This window comes from Drosophila eugracilis, unplaced genomic scaffold (genome assembly GCF_018153835.1).
Source record: "Drosophila eugracilis isolate 14026-0451.02 unplaced genomic scaffold, ASM1815383v1 contig_423, whole genome shotgun sequence".
NCBI classification, from domain to species: domain Eukaryota; kingdom Metazoa; phylum Arthropoda; class Insecta; order Diptera; family Drosophilidae; genus Drosophila; species Drosophila eugracilis.
The window spans coordinates 1,002,151-1,025,849 of record NW_024573287.1 but is presented as its reverse complement, the minus strand read 5'-3'; the positions used below and the strand labels follow the sequence as shown (position 1 = coordinate 1,025,849).

The 23,699-nt window shown below is 37.4% G+C and overlaps 1 protein-coding gene across 1 annotated transcript; it reads right to left on the bottom strand.

The window, feature by feature from the left end:
* Positions 1 to 243: 243 nt before the first annotated feature.
* LOC108118243 (voltage-dependent calcium channel type D subunit alpha-1) lies at positions 244 to 22,991 on the bottom strand. The gene is given in 34 exon segments (XM_017230867.2): positions 244 to 1,542; positions 1,754 to 1,884; positions 4,863 to 4,903; positions 5,411 to 5,844; positions 5,932 to 6,591; positions 6,648 to 6,896; positions 6,956 to 7,144; positions 7,206 to 7,271; positions 7,329 to 7,412; positions 7,477 to 7,948; positions 8,009 to 8,155; positions 8,213 to 8,265; positions 9,136 to 9,243; positions 11,609 to 11,696; positions 11,788 to 11,954; positions 12,141 to 12,270; positions 13,382 to 13,493; positions 13,793 to 13,851; positions 13,963 to 14,081; positions 14,141 to 14,350; positions 14,410 to 14,620; positions 14,686 to 14,911; positions 14,982 to 15,501; positions 15,656 to 15,837; positions 16,296 to 16,448; positions 16,865 to 16,971; positions 17,203 to 17,342; positions 17,582 to 17,687; positions 17,799 to 18,024; positions 18,109 to 18,379; positions 18,382 to 19,360; positions 20,216 to 21,074; positions 21,400 to 21,812; positions 22,861 to 22,991. Coding segments are annotated over 33 exon segments (8,046 nt in total). The 5' UTR covers positions 21,410 to 21,812; positions 22,861 to 22,991; the 3' UTR covers positions 244 to 1,005.
* Positions 22,992 to 23,699: the final 708 nt, after the last annotated feature.

Here is a 23,699-nt window from a genome sequence, read left to right as displayed (position 1 = left end):
GACTTTTAGTGTAAATATTGCATCTATAAAAAAATATTTTCTGTTTATTTCAAAATCATAATATCACGTTGTCAAAAAAGTCTTGCGGTATAATATTGGTTACAATAATGCGATTCAAGTCAAATATGCGCCATTTTGTTCGATGACGCGTTCCCAACGAGATGCCAACTTCATAATGCCCCTCTTATATCAAATAATATTATAAAATGCTAAAATCAATGCTGTAAAAAAGACACACATTAATTTGGTCACATTTTTCTGGTTTTTTATTGTAAAAATTCAATCATAACAATTAAAATTCAGTTTACATTAAGTTTTTCAAGGGCTTCGGTCTCTCATTCAGTTTGAAATTATGCTATTACATTTATAAATTTTATACATATATGTCTGTTGCATATATTGTAAACAATTCAGTTTATCATAAATTGTTTATATTTTAAATACTTAAAAAATAAAATGCGTCTAAATCGAAATAGGTAATTACACTGTGTCGCTCAATGTTAATGTATAAGTAATTGTTTTAAGTTTTGGTGATTATTACCTAATCAATTGTATTGGTGTGTTTTTCATTATTTGTTTTTGGTTTTGATCTTTATCTCTAATTACAAGGTAAACTTTATTAGTTTTAGGTTGGTTTTTCTATCTTTTCCAAAAATATACACTTTTTCCTTAAATTGTTCAGTTTAGTTTGTTTGGTTTTTGGTTTTGTGGCTCGTTAGAGGACGAAGGCCAACGATAGATTTCTCAAAAAGGCAAAAACATTATTCATTTTATACATTTACAATTAGCGGTTTTTCTTTATACAAGTTATACAAGTTTTTTTTTTGTTTTTTGTTTCTTTATGTTTGGTTCTTGCTTGTGAACAATTCAAATATAATAACAATTCCCGATGCTAAGACTAAAGTGTTTTTTGTTCGCTAAAAATTATAGATAAATTTCCCGCTAGATGTACACTTAAAATTCCATCAAGAAGACATTCTGTATGTATAGCTTACAATGTGGGTGCTATGAGGAGAAGGCCGGATTGCCCTGACCTCTTTGGGGCGATTGTTGCTGCATTTGTTGTGCAGTTGGTGACATGTTCATTTGGCTATTGGCATTGGCTCTACTATTTAAGCTACTCGAATTGTTTTGGCTAAGTTGGGACTTATTGTTATTGTTTGTGGTCGTGACTGTGGCAACACGTCTCAGACGATTATCCGGAATCGGTGGTGAATTCAGAGTGCCCGAATATGGCTGATGCTGCGGCGACAGTGAGGACGGACCACTTCCGCTTCCACCGAAGGCGTTGCGAATGCTACTGCTACCGCCCAACCCACTAACACCCCCAGATCCTGCGCCTCCAAGGCCACTGGCAGAACCTCCAAAGATGCTACCATTGCTACTCCCAATCAGGCTTAGCGAGTGCTCGTTTGAGAGGATCTGGTGGGCGGCCAGATTCATTTCTTCCGGCGTCATGTCCAACGCCTCACGCATCTCCCGGGCAGCAGTACCTACGAATTCGGAGTCACAGTATTTACCCAATCCCTCAGCGGCGAGTACCTGAAATTGGAGATTAATAAATATTACCTCGGGTAAGAAACCAAATTTCATATTTTCATCCTTTATTTTTGTTCTCAACGAGATGCAACATTCCATATTCCGATCACATTTTTCCATAGAAAAAATAGTGATTTTCAGGGCGTAAAATTTGGGTGGGCCAAATTTCGCGTTTTTCGCGTTTTTTAATTTTATTAAATAAGGTTTTACTTACCCCTCCAATCAATGACTCGGCTAGGCCGTTCATATCAGATGAAGTTGGTAAACGACGCTGATCGTAAGGACTAGCTGGTGTCGATTGGATCATGCGTTCGTGGCCAGGAATAGCACCATTGGGCGCGTAGACTGCATGTTCGCATAAAATAAGATAAGTTGAAAGATTTTAATACAAAATTTCGTATAATTAGGTAATGATGTACGCATAATTTGTATATGCATTTTATTAGAGCTTGATGATCCAAAAGCTAATTTACGAAATTATAAAACATTGTATCTATTGCCACTGTAGGTCTACAAAAATTATATTATTATTTTACACTGTTAAATAAAACAATTTTCAATTATAAGAAAATAAATTTAAACTTTAGAAGAAGATTCTAGATCTCAAAATTACAAAAAGTATAAGTTTAAGGGTAGGCTTAAATTGTATTTCAAAAAAGAACTTTGGATGTATTCTTGTAGAAATTAAGAAATAAATATTTATGTATCACCTATCAAACTATTCCCTGCTTAATAAGGATCATCAAGCTTATTTATTTGATTTATAAAATATGATTACAGTTAATGGTTAGTCAAGCATTCGATATTACAAGCTTATTAAACACGATTTCCAAACATCGATACAACCTGGGGTTATATTTATTAAAACAAATGTGAGTATTATAAGCACAACCAAAATGATAAGTTTTGTCGAAAATAAGCAAGCAGTTATTGAAATAAATAGGGCAAAGCTCAATATTCTCCAGCAATGCTAGGCAACAATTATAAGGATCTTAATGCTAGGCGTTCTATGAACAAGGCAGGCGGCTCATCTAAGCATCTATTTATGTATATTATATTTTTTTTATTCGGAGGTGTGTGTTTGTATTCACAGTGTGTTGAAGTATGTGAGGTGGATGTGAAAACCCGAAGGCCCAATCCAGGTGACAATAATTCCCACACAAAATAAAAGAGGAAGCGACGACAATACAACACTGAAAGACAATAGTGAATTTTTGAATATTTTGGTTTTCTGGCTGACATTTTTTGGTTTTTCTTTTGGGCATAGCATAGGAAAACATATACGTATATATTTTGAACAATAACAACGACGACAACGTTCAGATTCTCAGCTTGGATATAACGATTGAGTATTTGATATTTGGGTTAGTATTAAATGTATAAGATGTGGTTTATATGGTCGCAAGGCACACATATTTGTAAGGGATATATGGCTTAATAGAGCCAAGGCCAAGGCTTATGAGTAGATGGGCACAACATCACGGCTTTTTATAATTATATATATAAGAAATTTTATATATATAAGGAATAAATATAGACATCGATATCGGGCTTGCTTTGGGTTTTGCTTTTAATTACGTTCGTTCTCTCTTGTTGCTGTTGTTGCGTGTTAAACGATTGTTGTTGTTAAAGTTGTTTCTGGTACTTGTTGTAGTTTGTTGTTCTTGTTGTAGGTGTTATGTCATTGAATCCACATTGTAATCAGGGAACTCTCATATCGGATACATGGAATAGCATAATCTTTACCGACACCGGAATGGTTCTTTTTTTTCTTTTTGCAAATTTCAAACTTAACAGAAACAGAAAATGTAACGAAAATAAAAGTTTGGGAATGATGCCCATATGGAAAGGGAAACCAGTCTTGTGATTCGAACTCTTTGGAGACTCTTTTTTTGGACACTGAAGAATTTTCTGAGGTTTCGAAATTCAGCACTCGGTGGTTTTTAAACTCGAATCACTTATGCTATAATAAAATTTTTGTAAGAAAGAGTAATAAAAACAAATTACTTTAACAGATACAGATACAATTGACTGATTTTTTAAATAATCTTTTATTTTGGCGAATTTTTTCTTCTTCAAGGTTGATGATTTTGGATGGGTTTTATCCGTTGATTAGTTTGTAATTAACAAAAGGAGCCACAGACGCTTAGGTTAATGGTATTTAGTTTAGTTATAAGGGGAGATCTATATTTTGAAGTGGTTTTATGTCAGGTTTAAGTGTGGTTAGCACGATAGTTATTAGAAAGAAGTTGGGGAGAAGAGTTTGGTATCGATAGTATTTTAGATAGATCAGCCAATTTATATATCGAATTTTTGGACTTTCTAAATTAAAGAATAAAGAGAAACGCGCTCTTATAAAAAATAAGGTATAAAAATGAGTCTTTTATATTTTAAGATCAAATTATAGTTACTCCCTAATTAGTTAGAAAAGGAAAAATCCAGAATTTTTAAAATTATCAGTCTGATATATTTCCCGTTCAAAATATAATATGCGACTTTACCTGGGGACTTGCTGTTCTGAAATTCAATAATTCCCAAATATATATATGCTTTATGTATCGAAATATGTTTTTGTGTGTTTGGCTTGATTTGAACTATAATGCAGCGAAAGCGTTTCTAATTTTTAGCTGTATAACAAAGCTGCACTCAAATGTTACTAAACTACGAGTTTGATCTACAATAACTAGTCTATTTTATGTTTATTTCAGAAATAAGATCTAAATGATGTGTACTACGATGTTGTGAAACATAATTACAATTTTTTATTCGATTCAGTTATTTAAATTTGGTCCCGATTAATAAACAGCCAGGAAAACACAATAAGAACAAAAAACATTTGGCCGCCTCATCTGATTAGTTAATGATTTTGCATTTGACTTGGATATAGTCGGTATAGTCAACGTTTTTACATGCCGCAGGCAATAAATAATCTTTGAACGCAGTGGGCGAGAATCTGTACATAATTTTATGTTGCAATATGTTTAATAGGAATGCAGCAGCTACATAATAATCGTAGATAAAACAAAACAAATCAATTGGTAAACAATTAGATTGGTGTTATATAATGGAATTTTTTTGCGTTTTAGTTTGGGTCAAATTTTGAGTGTATGAAAACAACAAACGAACCAATTTGATCGGAATTATTTTAGAATTTTGTCCGGTTAAAAAGGAATAAAATATAAAACACATTAAATAATGTTAATAAATTGTAGTGCATTTTGTTGTTGCTGTTGCTGTTGCTGTTGCAATTACTGCTGTAGTTGTTTGTTACGTTTTTATTTGTTTTAATTTTATTATTGCAATTTGCAGCATTTTAGGCTTACCATTGTTATATGGATGCAATAAAATACCACGATTGCGGTTGCTGAAATTAATGTTCGGGGATTGAGTAAAAGTTTGGTTTATGTTTTGCTTTTTTCCCAATAAGTTTGGTCTTTTTTGTATCATTTGGTTTTAAATCCACTAGTTTATGTGGCAACAAGTATGCATTTTAAAGGTAGTTTGTGATTGCAACTACGTTTGCTAAGTCAACTAATTTAAAACTCGTATTTGTTTTGGTGGTGCCAAGTCACTTGTTGAGCTTGGCTCGGCTCCTTTTGTCCATTACAAACTTTAGGGCGCTCTTCACTAGGTGACCAAACAAAATGCCACAAAACAGAAAACGATAATTGTTGGCAATATTGAAATATGGATCAACTCACTAAACAGCAAGCCATAGTAACAAGTATTATGGTAATAGAGCTTTGTGTGTTTATATCTTTTTTTTTTTTGGTTTTTAATTGATTTTTTTTTGCTAGGTGAAAACTCCAAATATTGGCCTACTGACCGCTGCGCCACCTTCACCAGAATCTGATAGCCCCCGCATACTCACTCATAGTTAATGGCATTGGCCTCGGGCGGCAGCGTTCCGGCCACAGTGGCCGCTCCGCCGCCGTTTTTGGCCAGCGGTCGCATGGAAATGCTCTCGCCGAATGTCCTTAGCTCCCCGCCACTTCCACTGGCGTGCAGTTCATCCTGCAGCTTCCCGGCTGCCGCCAATCGGGCCTGCATTATGTTCCGAGTTATATTGTTCACCCCATCGGCCACACTGCGATTCAAGGTATCGTACAGATAGTCCCCACCAGAGGGATCGCCGCTTCCCAGGACCAGCGTACTACCGCCAACGCCTAAGGCAGCTGAAGCTGATCCGCCGATCGCTAAAGCCCCATTGCTCTGCGAGGCTGTCGCCTTGGCACTCCGCCGGAAGGTTCCGTTTCCATGCCGGCGGATTGATGACCACACACTTCCAAAAAGTGTATGGTGGCGCTGAAAAATATTGCATAAGTTTACATTAATTAAATATAAACAATAATTGGGCTTATATTATAAAAAATATTATATAAAGAAACTTACTCGATGCATAGGCTCTGGTTCCTGATCCAGCTCGTCAAGATTACCGGAGATGGCTCTCTTCAGAGCCGGGGAAACTTCGTGCAGAGTTCGAAGACCTGCCTGCAAAGTAACCGTATTGCTGTCCGGGTGGCCCTCTTTGCCCTCCTGTTCCTTACGCTTCTTAAAACGTCGGAAATAGTCCTGAATGAGATACGTGGCATAGAACTTGCCAACGGTCACCTCGTCATCGTTGCCGGGAGGTGGAACAACCTGATCCAAGAGTTTTGGATTGGTCCGCTTCCAGATCTGCTTGATAGTGGCTCGCAGCTCGGAGTTGGCATCATCGATGTTACCCTCAGTTTTGATGCTCAGCGAGGTGCGAACCACTGCAAATAATGTGGCATTAAACAGAACAGTTCCATCGGAATTGAGTGGCATGTTCATGGAGACCAGTCGCTTGCAGGCCATTCGATGGGGACACAGCTTGCCGAAACCGAGGGGCGGAGATATCTTTCTCAGCAATGTGACCACATCCAAATGTTTGATCCGTCCCTTGGCATCCGGGTCGTATTCGCTCCAAAGCCGAATAAATTCATCCAAGTGATGTGGTCCCAAGATGGACCAATCGCGCGTCAAGTAGTCAAAGTTGTCCATAATGACAGCGACGAAAAGATTAATAATCTGAAAGAATGAGTAATATAGTATGAATAAAAATCTTTCATAACTATGCTTCTTACCAAAAATGAGCAGAGAACGTAAAAGGAAATGAAGTAGGGATAGGCTATAGAGGAACCGCAAGGCTCTCCCGGCGTATCTGAATTCATATCGCATTTCACATCCGGTTGTGCTGAGCAGGACATCATGATTTCCTGCCAAGCTTCTCCGGTGGCAGATCGGAAAAGTACGAGAACTGCCTGCTGGAAGGTCTGGAAGTTGTTGTTTTCCGTTATTGCGTTACCGCCATCTAGTGCAATTTTGCCAAAAACCTTGAAAATTGAAACTTATTAGGTATACTTATTAAGAATGTTTTTTTGCAAGGACTTACTTGCATTCCAACCACAGCATATATAAAGAATAAAAGTACAATTAAAAGGGCTACATAAGGCAAGGCCTGAAAAGACTTTATAAAAGTCCAAAGTAATGTCCGAATGCCTTCGCCTTTACTGAGAAGCTTCACAAGTCGCATCACACGAAAAAGACGGAAGAAATTGATGGATATCAAATTTGATCCAGCCTGCAAAAGAATTGGTACAATTAGAGGCTACCCTCATATAGAAGGAAAACTAAAAACTCACAGATTTCTTAGCAGATTTACAACCCTCTACAATGTCACATTCTGCCGTCTGTGAAGTGTTTTTGCTCTGCAAATATATTAAATTATTAGTTTGATTAGTTAGTTAGGTATCACATTAACAAACCTTGATTTCCGAGTAGACAATATCAATGAAACTGCCTAACACAATAATAAAATCGAAAACGTTCCAGGCATCTCCAAAGTAGTTCTAGAAAATTAAAGGTAATATAGGTAATATTGACTTTTACATTATAATTCAGAGCTCCTTTTACCTTAAATCGAAAAGCGGCTAATTTAAATACAAATTCCAGGGCAAAAACCGCCGTAAATATCATATTCAAGGCATCTAAAAGTTCTGTATACCACAACGGCTGGTTATAGAACTTCATGGCCAGCGTTACAGTGTTTATCATGATCAGTATGAATATGGTATACTCAAAGGATGACGAGGTGACGAACCACCAGACTTTATATTGTATACCATGCTTCGGTATATAGCGTCTAACGGGCTTCGCTTTTAGGGCGAACTCTATGCAGTTACGCTGATTCTTATCCAGATCACAATTCTTATATTCCTGTTCACCTTCATTTTGGAAAGTGACAATAACGAAACCGACGAATATGTTCACCATGAAGAAGGCAATAATAATAATATAGATTATATAGTAGGCAGCTACGATCGGACGGAAGTTGTGTATTGGACCGCGATTTTCATTATTCGAATCAATTGAAACGTAAAGCAACCTGGAATTAAAAAATATGTTAGGAAGTGAATTGATGATGAAAGTCTGAGTATAAACTTACCCCGGCCAACCCTCAAAGGTGGATACTGTGAACAATGTCAACATGCCCTTGGCCACGTCGTCGAAATGGAATCGATTGTTACTCCATTCCCTTTCCTTGAGTCGCGGCTTATGGACATCACCATCATCATAGACTAGATAAGTTCCGCTAAAATTTAATTACTTAATTTAAACTAAGTCCTTTAGCTACCGGAAAATCACTTACTAGCATTCATCTTGCGACATTTTGGAACCATCAGTGCACCTGAAAAATTTACCCTGTTTTGGTGGGTTTGGAAAATGTGATGGGTCGGCCGAGGATGAGAAAATATTACAAGAATTAGTGTATACAATGGTAAAGTTGAAATGTTATGGAGAGCAATCTCATAGTTCAGTAATCTTTACTCGAGTTTGCTTTCCCAAAGGGTCACAATGATTAAAACTGCTTTACTGTACGGACTATTAACTAATACCTAGTTCAAAAATAGCTTGGAACAGAATACGATAGACTATCTAGTACTACATATTTGCTTAAATGTATGCACACATTTACAGGGTGTTTCATATGCAAACACATTTACAAACACTGCTCGAAATTGCTGGATGGACAACAACGGTTTTAGTTTTGTTTATTTTGGACAGAGCAATATTTACAGACAGGACACCAAAAATGTTATTGGGTTGAAAACAGAGTTACGTACATGGGAAAATATAGAGATATATTACATTGGGAGCGAGCTAACTTTGCCTTGGAGGTTAGTTTTAGAAAAGCTGGAAAAATTTAACTAAGCTGGATGGTAAGAACTTGAGAACATTTTTTTTTTTGGTTTACCAAGCTATTGCAAAGCGATTTTTTTCTGTTAAAGAAAGGTCAAAGAATCGCGACCCAGACTTTGCTTTAGAAAAAGACTTACTTTTTGGTCAAATTTAAAGATATAACATCGATAATAGTTACCTTCCATTGAAAAAATTACCCTACACACAAATATCAAGATAAAAAGAAACTACAAAATTCAAAGCACACACATATTAAGCGGCATTTTCAATTTATTTATATTTGTTCCTTTCAAAAAATAGAAGCGCACACTTAAAGCCGTCTGAAGATACCCTTCACCAATGACTTTTCATATATAATTCAAAAGAAATTACCTTAAAGAGTTGTACTCCAATAACAGCGAACATGAATTGTAACAAATATGTCACCAACATGATATTACCAATGGTTTTGATTGCGACTACAACGCACTTGACCACATACTGCAGATGTTTAATGTGTTTTTATCAGTGTAGGCCAATTGGTTGGTTGTTCGAATTTATGGCGAATGAATGACATTAAAAAATATATATTTTCAATTTCAATTCATGTTTTTTTGTGGTTTGTCAGCATCAATTAATAGGGTTATTTTTTGTATTTGGTGACCACATTTTTATATGATGAAATCAAATGGTTTTGGCAATATATATCGGTATTAATAATACGACAATTTTTTGTTGCGTTTGCAAAATTCAATTCAAAACAACCGAAACACGTTCAAGGAGAGAAAAAGGGAAGAAAATACGTTTAAAATATTGGGACATCCTTTTGTCAGAAATTATTGTGTTTGATTATAAAATTAGGATTTTCGTTATATTTTATACAATTACAGGAATAATAATAAATATTGAAAGTATAAGTACAGTAAAATCAAAATCAAAAGGTAATGGTATCAAAGTAAAGATAACAAATAATAAAATTAAAATTTCGACATTCAAATTAAGGTTTTTATGAATCCACAGTAAAAGTTTTCAATTAAAATTAGATAGCATTAAATATATATAATTTTGATCTCTTAATATATGTGATTATACTGTGGACTCATAATGTTTTTTCTCTTTAAACACTGCGATTTGTTGTTACTTGATGGTCCGCAATTTTTGGGTTCTTTACACCTGGGAGATTTAGATCTAAAGGACAGATTGGCCTTGATGCTAGGGTGCAAGGTAGGTTGCTGATTTATTGCTAAAGGATAAAACCTAAAAGTTCATGTGCTGATGTGTGAGCTATTGGATATAGCCTATATACTTTATGTGTCAGTGTGCTTATGATCGCTTATCGATATCTATTGTGAATTTGTTGCATTTAGACGTGTACAAACGCAGAAAATGGGTGTGGAATATATAAGAGTTGATATTACAATATATGTATAATGTGTTTTAAGTCGTGTGAGTAGTGTTAGGATCGGTGTAATCTCGAAACTCAAAGGTTAGGTATTCTTAAACTATTCATCCCGCAGTGTAAAATCTTTTATTTGATATTTTATTTCTTCCTGATATATCTTTGACACCGATTTCTCCTTAAATATATTATATTATGCTGAGCGTTAATAAGCAATACTAGCCAGCAAGAGTTGGTATTATATACATTTCCTAGACGTTTGAATTTTATTGATTCAAGTTAAACATAAATCCAATTATGGTACAAAAATATTAGTAAACATATTTTTAAATCATAACAAATAAGAAAAGCTATTAAACAATATTAGTATATGCAAACTGAAACAAGGGAAATCGTTTAAACAACAACAATATGTTAGAAACGTTTTTGGAAGTTGCATATGTGTACACCCGTAATGTAGAATAACAAAATATGTTTAAAAAATATAGTATGTATGGCATCGACTATCTAAATGAATTAATAATTCTTCTATAAAGATTTCTTTTTATCTTTTTAAATTTAAGGTTCCATGCGTTGGTAGTTATCCCAAATAATTAGATTTTTTACTCTAGGCTTTGTACAGTTCGTTTTCAGCTAAATAATTAAAACCCTCACTATAAGTTTTTATAATTTAAATACAATGTATCCTACATTTTTGGACTTAATGCAAACGGAGATAGATTAAGTGGGAACTTAAAAATAAAATCATACCTTAAACAATTGGACTCCTATAACGGCAAACATGAACTGCAGTAGGCATGTGACGAGCACAATATTTCCGATAGTCTTAACTGCGACTATGACACATTGAACAACATGCTGTATGTGATACGACGATATATAGTTATAGTAATAATCTATTTAATATATAAAACTAATCATAAATATGGCATGTTTGGTTTCTGACTTCCATTTGTTGCGCGCGAACAGTTTGCTGGTCATGTGTTTAGTATTCAGGGGTTATTACATAGATATCACTATGCCCAAGCCACGCCCATACATTTCTATTCCACGCCCATTTTCGTAAGGGTGTTACGAGTAAAGCTCAAAATTAAAGAACAGTTTGTTTTTTTCAGCTGTGTATAGTTCATAAAGATACTTTTTGTTGCTTTTTTTTTGGTTGTAGTATAATTTTATTGTGGTGCACCCTACACCCAGCATTTCAAGGTTTTTGGTTTGGCTTACGCTAAAGTTAATCAAAGGCCCAAGACTACTTCTTCGAGGTTATTGATTATCAAAATTTTTAAATTGCTTGTTAGTTAAAAAAAAAATAATAATTGATTGTGTGCTTTTCATTAATAAATAAAATTCAAAATAAAAATAAAACTAAAACTCAAAGAAAATTTATAACCATTTTTAATAGAAGCATTTATTTGTGTGTCAGAAAAATAAATAGCGAAATAGAAAGGATTTTGGTTGAGTTCTTACCTTGAGACCCTTGGCACGATTAATGGCTCTGAGTGGCCTTAAAACACGGAGCACACGTAGAATTTTCACGACTGAAATCGCATTCGAACTGCAGTTGAAATCGACGTTATTGTTTATGTTCCAGAAGTAATTAGTATCACAACTACTGGGTTAGAGTAGCTATATGGATTATCGTTTACCTGGACACTAGAGAAATCAATGACACGCAGACCACAAGTAAATCTAATAGATTAAATGCGGATCTGCAAAAGGCTCCGTCGTGTAATACGAAACCGTATGAAATCAATTTCAGAATCAGTTCTATTGTGAAAACTGCCGTGAAAAAATAATCAAATTTATTGAGCACCTGGAAAAACAAATGAACAGTGGTGAAGGACATCGAACGAAAGGTGTTTCTAGTAAAAAAGAACATCGAGGGATATCAGCCAGCTTGTTGCCAGCTTCAATCGTAACTTACAAGTTCTTAAAATCATTTCACGTTGTTTTTTATATTTTTATTTTTTTGTTTCGGTTCGGATCAGGAGCTACTTACTTTATTCAGATCATCGTTGGCTCTCAGAGGATTCTCTGCTGCCAACATAGCCGACGAAAACATAATGCAACACAGGATAATGTTGCCGAAATTGCTGTGATTGCAAAGCCAATGGCAGAACACACGGAATCTGTTGAGATACATTTACACAAACCATTAATAAAAGTGAACTAAGACTTTACCCTACCACAAATAATAAAAACATAAAACAAATTTACAGAAATTTGCATGCAATTAGATTTTTCACAAGAAAAGTTAAAAACAAAATAATGGTATAAAAAGCAGCTAGGCATCTAAATAAATTTGGTCTACCAAAATAAATTTCTATCATCTAATCCAACTAAAAATAAATTCGGGATTTTGTTGACTTATCACAATATACAAAACAAGGTTAAACAAAAGGACGGATACATGATTATTAAAATTATGTTTTTTCGAAAAAAAAAACATAATTTACACACACACACACGACGCATTGCACACACATATGCAAAATATATAGTATTTTCGGAGACTTTCGATACTCGGGGGGAAAAATAAAACTCAAACATAAAAACCTGTTCGTTTGTGAGAAAAGAAAAAATGATGTGCCCGGCGGTATGGGTAGAATTTTCGTTGCCGTATTAACCTCAGACATACGTCGGGGTCGTGCTGTAATCATGCCTTCTTCATCCACTATATGCAATACAAATTTAATCATATATTACGTATATATATGTAAGTTGCCAATTTGGAAAAAATAATAAACACATTTATAAGAATTTGTCCAAAAACCATTTATACAATTAAACTACAAATATCTTAAAAATAAACTAAGGTTCTTACAAAAAATGTTTGTTTTTTTAGCTAAACTTATGATCATACCTTTACTAAAAGGAAGGTAATAAAAATCTTAATTTATTCTTAATTAAGGTTGGCCACCCTTAACAGCAAAATGCAAAAACCAATGAAAACTAAATAAATCAAAATATATATTCAGTGTCGTATTGTGTTTTGTGGAAACAAAAAGGGATTATAGTAATTATATACATTCGCAATACGCATTAGATACAGCTCGATAAGGAATTGTAATCGATAATCGGTTGTTTGTCACATGCGAAGAACAAACGGCTAAACCAATGTAAAAAACGTAACTCCAATCACAAGACACATGGACCATATTAAAGAGTGTGCGAGTGTGTGTTGTGTTTTAGGATGTCGATCGATGATGGATCGTTTGATTGATTGCTTGATTGAATTACCTGTTCGTGTAACTGAAAATGAAAAAGGCACTGCCTCGCGGGATGGGCTTTTTAGTCTTCTTCATGCTGACCTCAGATAATCGTCGGGGTCGTGCAGTGACACGTGCTGATACTTCGGAATTGGAGTCTTTCGATTAATATTTGCAAGTGTTTTTGTGTTTTCGTTTGTTTTTTGTATTTTTATTGTCGGTTTTTGTTTTATTTTTGGGTGCGTGGTTTTCCAAAAAATAGCAGCAGTTGATGTAGGCGTCGGCGGCATTGTTTTAGGAAATAGTTTCGATTTGGTTTTGATATGTGTTAGTCTTGATAAAAGTCTAAGCATAAGCTAAGGTACTTAAATATAAGTCTTATGTTTATATCTTACACTGAGCTTAGTCGGAAAGATTGTCAATAAAATTCGACATGACATACCTTCTTCTTCCTCCTCGCACATTTCACGGACTTCCTCATCGGATAAGGTTTCGTGGTCCCTTAAAAAAATATGAGAATAAATATCAGAATTTAATTTCAAGTAAAAGAATGAAATCTTAATTGACAAATATTAAAAGTTAGTTTCCAGAAACCCCTCTCCCTCCCCCTACATTTTATCTTCGTCATCCAATTCCTGTTGTTCCATATCAATATCTATGCTTAGATGATCATCCATGCCATCAATTGTTGGAGTAGGACTATGCGACTTCTTCTGAGCTGAATCATCATGCTAAAGAAAATGAGAAATATTATCTAGTAGAACTTAAATTAAATGAATTTCCAATTTACAGGCTCTTCTTCCTTTTCCACCTCGGACAGTGAGTCGGCATCTGCCAAGTTATCTACAGCGATGGCCAAGAACACGTTCAGCAGGATATAGTTACCGCAGATAAACAAAATTATAAAGTAAATACACGCCAAGGCACCATAGGAGGACACTCCGCCGTAAGCATTGATGCCCACATACATCACAGCATTCCAATCCTCACCAGTCATTATCTGAAAAGTAAAATATTTTATTCAACCATTCCAAAACGTAAATGACAAAAACAACTTACCTGAAAAACTGTGAGAAGGGCTTGCCAAAAGCAGTCGAAGTTCATTCGATACTTCTCCTCTTTGCCATCAAAATTAAATTTACCGCCAAACACTTGCATACCCAACAGAGCAAATATCACAATAAATAGGAAGAGCAGTAACAAAAGCGAAGCAATCGATTGTATAGAGTTAAGTAGGGAAGCAACGAGATTTGAAAGAGATCGCCAGTATCTGAAACAAATTGATGATTTTTAAGTATTACTATAGTATCTCCTGTAAACTAAATAAATACTTACTTGGTCACTTTGAAGACTCTCAGTAGACGTACACAACGCAACACGGAGACACCCAATGGAGGCATCATTCCTGTTTTGGTCAACAGAGTCTCTGTTATACTGCCAATCACGACGAAGCAATCAAAGCGATTGAATAATGAAACAAAGTAGCCCTGAAAACCCAGACTGTACATCTTCAATAACATTTCACAGGTGAAGAGACCGATGAAGAACATGTTAGTGTACTCTGAAAATGAAAATAAAATTATATGTTATTTGAAAACAAGAATATAACCTTCTACTCTCTTTACACTCACCTTGGAATTGATCCAGCCAATCAAGTTGTCCATAATGCTCTGTGGCCAAGACGCCAGTATTGAGGAACACCAGGACGATGATGAGCCAGTAGAATGCCTGGGACTTTACAGCCTTGCGGCAGGCTCGACGCATTCGGCGATTGACCCGATCAAAGTCTTTCTTCATTTTGCGCCAACGCGATTCAGTCAGCTGAACTTCGGGCAATTCCTCGCCCAGGTTCTCGGTGGAGTCCATTTCATTTGGCTGCTTACCTTTGCCATCGGATATTAGGCCCCCAACGGCATCGGGTTCGATGTCCTCGGCTTGGGTTATCCAATCAAGGTAGCCCCGCAGATCTTCTTCAATCTGCTGCTTTTCTCGCAGCTTCTGGAAGTCACCGCGATTCTTGGCTTTGTTACGCTCCTTGGAGAACTCACCGGACAACACACCGAGAATCAGGTTCATCACGAAGAAGGCACCCAGGATGACCATGGAAATGAAATACATCCACTGCCAATCGCTGCCCATTGCATCTTGGATCTAAAGATAAATATACAATTTTAAGTATTTTTCATAAATTAAACCTTTTCAGCGAAATACTCTGGCGATTATATACTTGACATTTCATTTTTAATTAACAAAATCATAAACTTACTTGCCTTGTTCATTTTTAGATGGAAAATGTGCTACTTACGCTATATAGGACATCGGTCCATCCTTCTAGGGTGACGCATTGGAACACCGTCAACATGGCCAAGCCGAAATTGTCGAAGTTTGTGATGCCGTCGTTTGGTCCATCCCAGCCGCCATAGCACTTAAAGCCCGGCGGACACTTATATCCCACGCCGCAGGGCCGGATATTTTCCTCGAATTCACCTACATTCCGATTTGTTTTGGTTTAGGATTCATGCATTAGTGATGTAGTGAGATGAAAATGGGATGAGGTGATATCTCTAAGATACGGTTGTGTTCTGTGGAGTGCCATTTGGGGTTTCTTGTCGTGGAGTGTCTTTGCGGAATATGCCGCATCTTTGGCATATTTTACTTGTCCCATACAATTGATACCTTTAACAGTTTTATTTACTAGCAGATTAGCCGGCAATCGTGGCATTTAATTAAAGAGCTCTTGCGGGTTTATATGTGTAAGTTTGAGAGTAACTGGTATATGGTAGCCAACGATTTCCTGGCAGTCTAATCTACTAGTGATAGAACCTTTTTGGACTCTGATTTTGTAATGCGACATATCTGGTGGCATTCAAGACAATTGAATGATATTCGTACAACGTATAAATATTGTACGATTCGTTGGTGATTATGGGAGAATCTCCGCTTACCTGTGATCTCATCGCGACACGCCTTGTGCAATTTGCCAGAGAAGAGCTCTAGGCCAATGATCGCATAGATTATGATTACGAATATGACCAGGAGTGCAATGTGAAACAGTGGCACCATGGCCTTTAAAATTGAATTCAGCACAACCTGTAGACCTGTAGAATAGCATTATGAATTGCCAATATTCGATTGGATTTTTGGTTCGGGTGCTCATTAGCATGGCTGGCGGGTAGTTATCTAGTGCAAACACTCAAAGCTAAGCAGAAAATACGGCACAGAAGTAATAATCTAATTTAAGTGATTCATTTTTTTTGTATCTGATTTAATCTGTCTATATCTTTTCTTTAAGCTTTAAAATAAGGCAATCGGAAATGTAGGAAACTTGCAGTTAGTAAGAAAAGAGGTATTAAGATCAATAGTAATAGTTAAAAAATGAATAGATTTTCTTCACTCTGTGCAGTATTTAAACTACGAAACAGTCCGTAGTTGCTAGATCTTCGCTTTACTAAGCCCAGGGTATTTCAATTTTGTGATTTGTAGAATTTTTTCTATGGTGCAAGGAAGCTCTTACTTGGTACACCCGATACAAGTCGCAGTGGACGTAGCACACGAAAGGCACGTAGGGCCTTCACATCGAAGGCGTCCTTCATCAGTTGGGAGAGTGCAGTACTTATCGCTCTGGAAAAATGTACGGCGTACATACAAAGTTCATACGTGTCTCAATCTAGGCATGATATCATTTCAAAAAATATTCTTTCTATTTTTTTTTACGTTTTCACGTTTACGGTTTTCTAATTTTTGGTCAATTTTGATTGAATTGGATATAAGGTAACATAGAAAATGGTTAAAACGAGGCCGCAGAGGGCCTGGGCGCTAAGCGCTTTTAACTGGAATATTTTATATGCTTACCCTATAACTACAATTGTAAAATCTAATAAATTCCATCCATTTCTTAGATATGCACCATTATGTAACACAAAACCATATGCTAAAATTTTCATAACACATTCCGCTGTGAATATAACTAGGAATATATATTCAACTTTTTCCTGTTTTTTAGTGTTGGGTTTTTGTTTTATTTTGGAGTGCGTAGTGTGATTTTCGGATCGGGGATTCAGAGTTTGTTTCAAGGATCGTATCGTTGGTGTATTTGTGTGATTATGTGGATGTGTGAATCGGATGTGGATGAGATGAACGTAAGAGATACATGAAAGAAATTCATATTCATTAGTTAGCCATAATATAAATATTTATTATCAATAACATCCCCGACATGGGCAGGACTTACCAAAGTTTGATTCGTCACGTTCGAATCGCTGCCTGGATAGGGCGTGTAGACAGCCAAGGCAACACAATTGGCAAATATGGTTAACAAAATAAGGAACTCAAATGGCCTAGAAGGGTTAATGAGTTAAGGGAAGCCATTTCAGAAATTTTTCTTTAAAGTAATGGGTATCTTAAAATTAATTAACGCGACTGTAGATATGAGTTTATGAAAAGGATACTTCCACTCCACTATGCGAATGCACATGGCTCGCAAAGGATTTTTGAGGCTTAGGCAAAATAGTGCTCGTTGTGGTCTATCTGGCTGAGGTTTTCCACGTCGCTGTGGCCTCTTTTGGCCGGCGGCAGCTGCCCCAGGACCAGATTTTTGGCCACCAGCTCCACTTGGTCCAATTGTGGTGCCGTTCATGGTTTCCGGAATGTTTGCAATGCCCATAGAATCGATGCCTGTATGCGGGTTAAAAATGATTTTTAAAGTAATCAAAAAAATTGGATGAAAAACAGTTAGGAAGTTGGGAATTGAGGACTCACCCATGATGTTGTTGCCGCCGCCCAGATCACCCTCCCCGGAATCGTATCTCGCCACTCGGGAGGCATCCCCGCTACCGGGACCGCCATTGCCGTTTGGCGAAAAGCCACCTCCGCCGGAGGCTCCTCGTTCAAAGTCCATAATGTTGAAGAATTTGCCAGCACCGCCACCAAAATTATCTATTAACTCCGCGGAACTGGAGTAGAATGGTGAAAAGGCCTGGGTGTCGTCCTCTTCCTCCTCAAAATACTCGTCGACGTCGTCGTCGTCGTCTCCTCGTCTTCACCGGATTCTCCTTGGTCCTCGTGCTCCTGCTGTTGCTGTTCTTGTTCATCAATGTCAATGGTGGTGCCTTCGGGCTCCTCGTCGTCTAGCTCCTGTTCGTCGTCGTCCTCCTCGGTGATCCTGCATGTCCTGCTGATCGAAGGGCGATTTCTTGAATTCTTTCTCACAACAACGTCGGCGTTGTCATCCACCTCGCCGACGTCCTCGAGTGAGTCGTTATTGCCGCCACTAGCCTGGATGATTCGGACACCCTCATCGGCATCCTGTCGCTGATCGCTGAAGCTATCGCAGTCGGCGAGCGATTGCTCCTGTGCCTGTTCCTTGGCTGCAGCTGCAACTGCCGCTACTATAGCCGCTGTGCGCAGGGTTTGCGAACTGAGATCCTGGTTGAGATCGTCGTCACCCTCGATATCGTCGTCACAATCGATAATAAAACTACTAACGTCGCCGACTCCAAAACCATGCAGCGTACTATTATCACCGGTTATGTCGCAGTTGCAACTATTACTGCTGCTACTATCGCCACCGACGGCACTATAACTACTATCCTCGTCGTGTCCGCCGCCGCTGCTTAGACTACTATTTGTGCTGCCGGCACTGGTGACACTGTTCTGCGGTTGCAGTTGCCAACACTCCTCGGGTGTTAGTCTTGGGGGAGGGGCACTTATGCCACCACCGCCACAGGAAGTACAACTGGACTTACGACGCTTGCCACTGGAGCTCGAGGGTCCAGCACCAGGACTTGTCACCGAACCTGTGGCTAATCCTGTTAAAGATCCTGTTCCCGCCGCTTGTTCACTGCCACTGCCGTTGTTGCTTTTGTGACGGCGTTGTTTGAAGTCTAACTTGTAGGTGGCGTTGTTTACAATCTGACTGGTGACGTTACTGAGGGCAAGTTCAGTGCTGGTGGGTCGCCTCCTGGTTCCACTGGGATGATTCTGTTCCTCGCTCGGATCGAGGGCACTGCAACTGTTATGAGGAGGGAAAAACGATGAATTAGAGTTTTTCTTAATTTTTATATTTGAATTTCACTTGCCATCAACCATTTATTCTACAGGGTGGGGTACTCAAATATACTTAGTTTACCTTAATTTTAGCTTTTAAATTACAAATTTAATCAATCCTATAATTTTAAAGTGTTCCGTTGCTATAGTTTTAGTAAGATATAAGGTTCCTATTAATAAAGTACGTCAATCGTTTTCATCAAATTAAAAATCAACTGAAACTAACTCATTAAGACTTTCAACTTTTCAAAAACCTATAATGTATGGTAAAATTTATTCCTTTCTCAGAAAACATATCCTAAACTTGAATTTTTTCATGAGAATAAAAGAGAAGAATCAGTTTGCTGACAGATGTTTTGAGTTCCATTTTGTAAAGACATGATAATCTACAATAGTTTATGGAATGTTTTAAATAAACAAACTAACATTTCTCCCGTTTTATGGCACAAATGTTTATTCGATTATGACTGAACTTGGCAGGATAATTTAAAGCCGTCATAAATAATCTCCAAGGTGAGTGCCAACATTCAAGCAAACACATTTTGTAAGTTTTTTATTATTCTAGAAAGCTTAACCAGTAAAATAATATTCTGAAATTCCTATCAAAGTGATTTTCCAAATAAGCTTTGGAGCCTATTTAAAGCCGTTTCAAGTCAGCTACGCAAGTCAACTCTGATGTGGGCTTCAAATGGCATATTAAATACTTGGCATGCGATTTCAGACACACGAGACACACAGTAAGACGATGAGCACAAGGGACAACAACATTGAGTCACGATAGGAGTACAATAGTTAATTGTGGGGTCTAATTCCGACTTACTATGCCCTAGAACGCCTAGTTTGTTCCATGTAATCAAACTCTTGCATTGCATGGAAAATGTATTTCTTTTCGTGCTCCAGCTGGAGTTGTATGTACCTTTGTTGCAGGACCGTTCCCGAGGCTGTTCCCAATCCTGATCCCAATCCCGCTCCCGTGGGCGAAGTGCCCGCTGATGCTGAGGTGGTTAGTTGGTTAGCAGGAACCGGAAGCGTTATCGTTGGGGATCGAAGCTGATGATGGTGTTCCGGCTTAACAACGACCACTTCCAAATCACTTTTGGCCGATGACTTGCGATTATATTTTCGACTGCCACGCGTGGGTGTTTCGGACTTGAGATATAGTCGGGAGGTGGACGGGGAGGTGGGCGAGGGTTTCCTCTCGATTACCAGAGTGTTGTCATCGTAGGCAATACAGTTCACCAACTCCCCGCCACCCATCACAGTTGTTGTTGCTGTTGTGGTGGCGGAGGTCGAGGTTGAGGTCGAAGGCTCCCCATCTCCGCGGTCATAAAGTTTGGCCTCCTTTTGTCTTTGGAATTGCAATTGTCGGCGTCGTTGCGATGAGGAAGTGGCACCACTTCGCGGCACAACGCTCGATTCTGATGGTTGTTTCTGACTTTTGGACGTGGGACATGATTCATCGACGATGACAACACTGGCTGGCAATAAATCTCTGCCCGCCTCCCAATTCCTATCGCTAGTTATATCCTTATCCTTATCGCTATTATGTTTATTATTTAGCTTATTGTTAGCACTAGAACTATCCAAGGCATCGTGTCGGGTAATTGGTTGCTGTTGCTCTGGTTGCTGCGGCGATTGTTGCTGTTGCGGTGTTAACGAGGCTTGCTCCTTACGGTCTCCTTTTGTGGGGCAATCAGTGGGGTGTTAATGGACAGCACAGCGGGTGGGAGTTGTTAAAGTTATTAAGGTTAGTAATCAAATTGTGAAATTGTGGATGATATTTACATTACTTAGAACTCAACCCAACTCAAAAATATTGATTTACAATAATTTAGTATTTAATGGAATGAATAAGAATGGAAGCTGTTCCACAAATTGATTTAAAATTTATGGGCTTATCTTGTTGCCATTTATAAATTGAATTTGTAAAACCAAATATTTAATTAAATTGGACACAACTTGAACAATCCTGATCCAATACTAATTAATTAAATATCCTTGTACCTGTATTCATATTTGAAGTTTCATTCGGACGCACAATATTGATTTGCCTTTCGTTTAAGATGCGGTCTAGAAAGAGCGTTTTCCTTGTGGAGTAGAGCTCGCCAGAAAGCAAAATAGCTAAATGCGGTCAAAGCATCGCAGCAACAGGTGTGTTTGGTCTCAGTCGCAATACACAGACAAGCGCACTTTTTTCAGACTCACTTAAATACGGGAAAGCTTTTAGTTATGTTTAGAAAATATTTTGTTTATTTTTAATGTTTTGTTTTTCAGAGTTGTAGAAAATCGACGGTGGTGACTTATAGTTTGGTTGTATTTTGATGGTTGTTAGTTTTGGACGAGTTTAAAGCGGCGGTTTGTAAAAATTTGGCATTTATTGTTAGTCTGCTGTAGAGAGTCGTTTGAGGATTGTAGATCTAAAATAAATGTTCTTATTATTGTGAAGTTCTGTTAATCCTACGTACAGATTTGAGAACTGCCTTGTAGGGTAAAACAAGTCAATTAAAAAGCTCTTCCGTTCACTTTCTAGAATTTTCCCCCATGAATGTTCAATTAGTTTTTAGAGTATATTTTGGGTAAACTCCTGCTATCAAAGTACTTTATTGGATTTTGGTTAATTCCATTTGAGTGAACAGCGGCCAACGAATTTCCAGCGTCAGTGATAACTTATCGGCAATTCCTGGGCTTACCCAGATACCTTTATATATTTAACCCACTTATGTGGGTGGGTCAGAGGGAGAGAGCATCAAAACAAAAACACGCGCAATGTTTACATTCTCCTTTGTTGTCGCAACGACTTTTTTGTGACCCAACTGTCAAATGGGCAATCAACTTTGACTGAGAGAAAGCGACTTTCTCTTATTCTCTCTCACTGCCAAGCTCCTTCTGCAGCCGAGCTTTTGGCCTTTGCAGCAAACAAAATACAACTTTCATTAGATTACCAAAAAAAACCTTAAAATTACTTTTTTGTGTTCTATTTTGTTGCCTAATTTGGGTGGGATACTGAGAATTCAAAGAAGATTTCCCCGAAAAATGTTGTATATTTTACATATAATTAGCCGTTTATCTGGGCTTTCGGGGAAATATCCCAAACACCTATTGACGGAAATGGGGTCAAGAGCGCGCTTTTGGCAGTAAAAACTAATTTGCTCATGGCCGTTTTGATGGCCCGCCTGGGAAATGCTGTATGGATACATTTGTGCCTGGCTGGCATATTAATTAGACTAAGTATTACAGGTTTTTGGCTATGGGTTTTTGGCCGTTGAGAGGTTGAGAAGCTGACCGATTGACCTACCCACGCATATGTAATAGCCTAAACACACACTAGCTCACCACTGCACCAACACATGTGAGTGGGTGAAAAATTTCTAAAGGCTCACTGCGAAGAAAGTGAAAGCAGCTTCCTATTATATCCCTCTTATCAGTTTTTATTCCCACTGTTCGTTTATCAACTTTGCACTTTACAATTTCCGAGTTATGGGCTTAATTTGTTTGATTTTCCTGGCTTTTCAGTGTTTTATTTTATTGTATTTTTCACACGCGACCATTAGCAACGCGAACGAGTTTAAGGAATCAGCCACAAAAGCACACTGTGCAGGAAAATTCAGCTTTTCGCAGAGGCAACCGTGAAAATGTTGATGTTAGCGCAAGAAAAGCTTAGGATTTGGGATTTGCTTATCGATTGGTGAAAGGTTGTGAAAATGGAAAAAGGCTGCGTTGGTGTAACTGAGTGTTACGAAAGTTTATAAGCAGTTAAGATTCAACGAAAAATATTTACTTAATCATGTTTGATATAAACTAATATTACATTTACTATATACAACTTCGGTGAGGGACTGATTAAAAAACTGAACTTCAACCTATTTTAAATTAATCACAAAGTTATTCTATAAAATATTTATAAAAATAAATCAGGGAAATCAGGCATCGGACCTATACAAATAAATATTAAATAAGTCGCCCGCAAAGAGGGGAATCCCACAGATATTCTTTAACCCTAAAAGTCAAACCGTTGTGTTTACAAACAAATCGAAAACAGAACGTAAATGTGCCGTCGAACGAAAACGGGAACCAAACATTAATGCTTCACCTATTTTTATGTTTTTCTGTATTTTTTATTGTTCTCAGCTTGCTCTCTTGCTACAGATATTCTTATCAGAAGCTAAACCAACTATTGAGAATAGATCGGGAGAGTATTCCGATATTGAGTATCTTTATCTCGCTTCCACTCACATTTGTTGTCAAACAGCTGTTGTTGTTGAACGCATGCGCATAAGGAAATGTTTGACAGTTGGCGAGAGGCC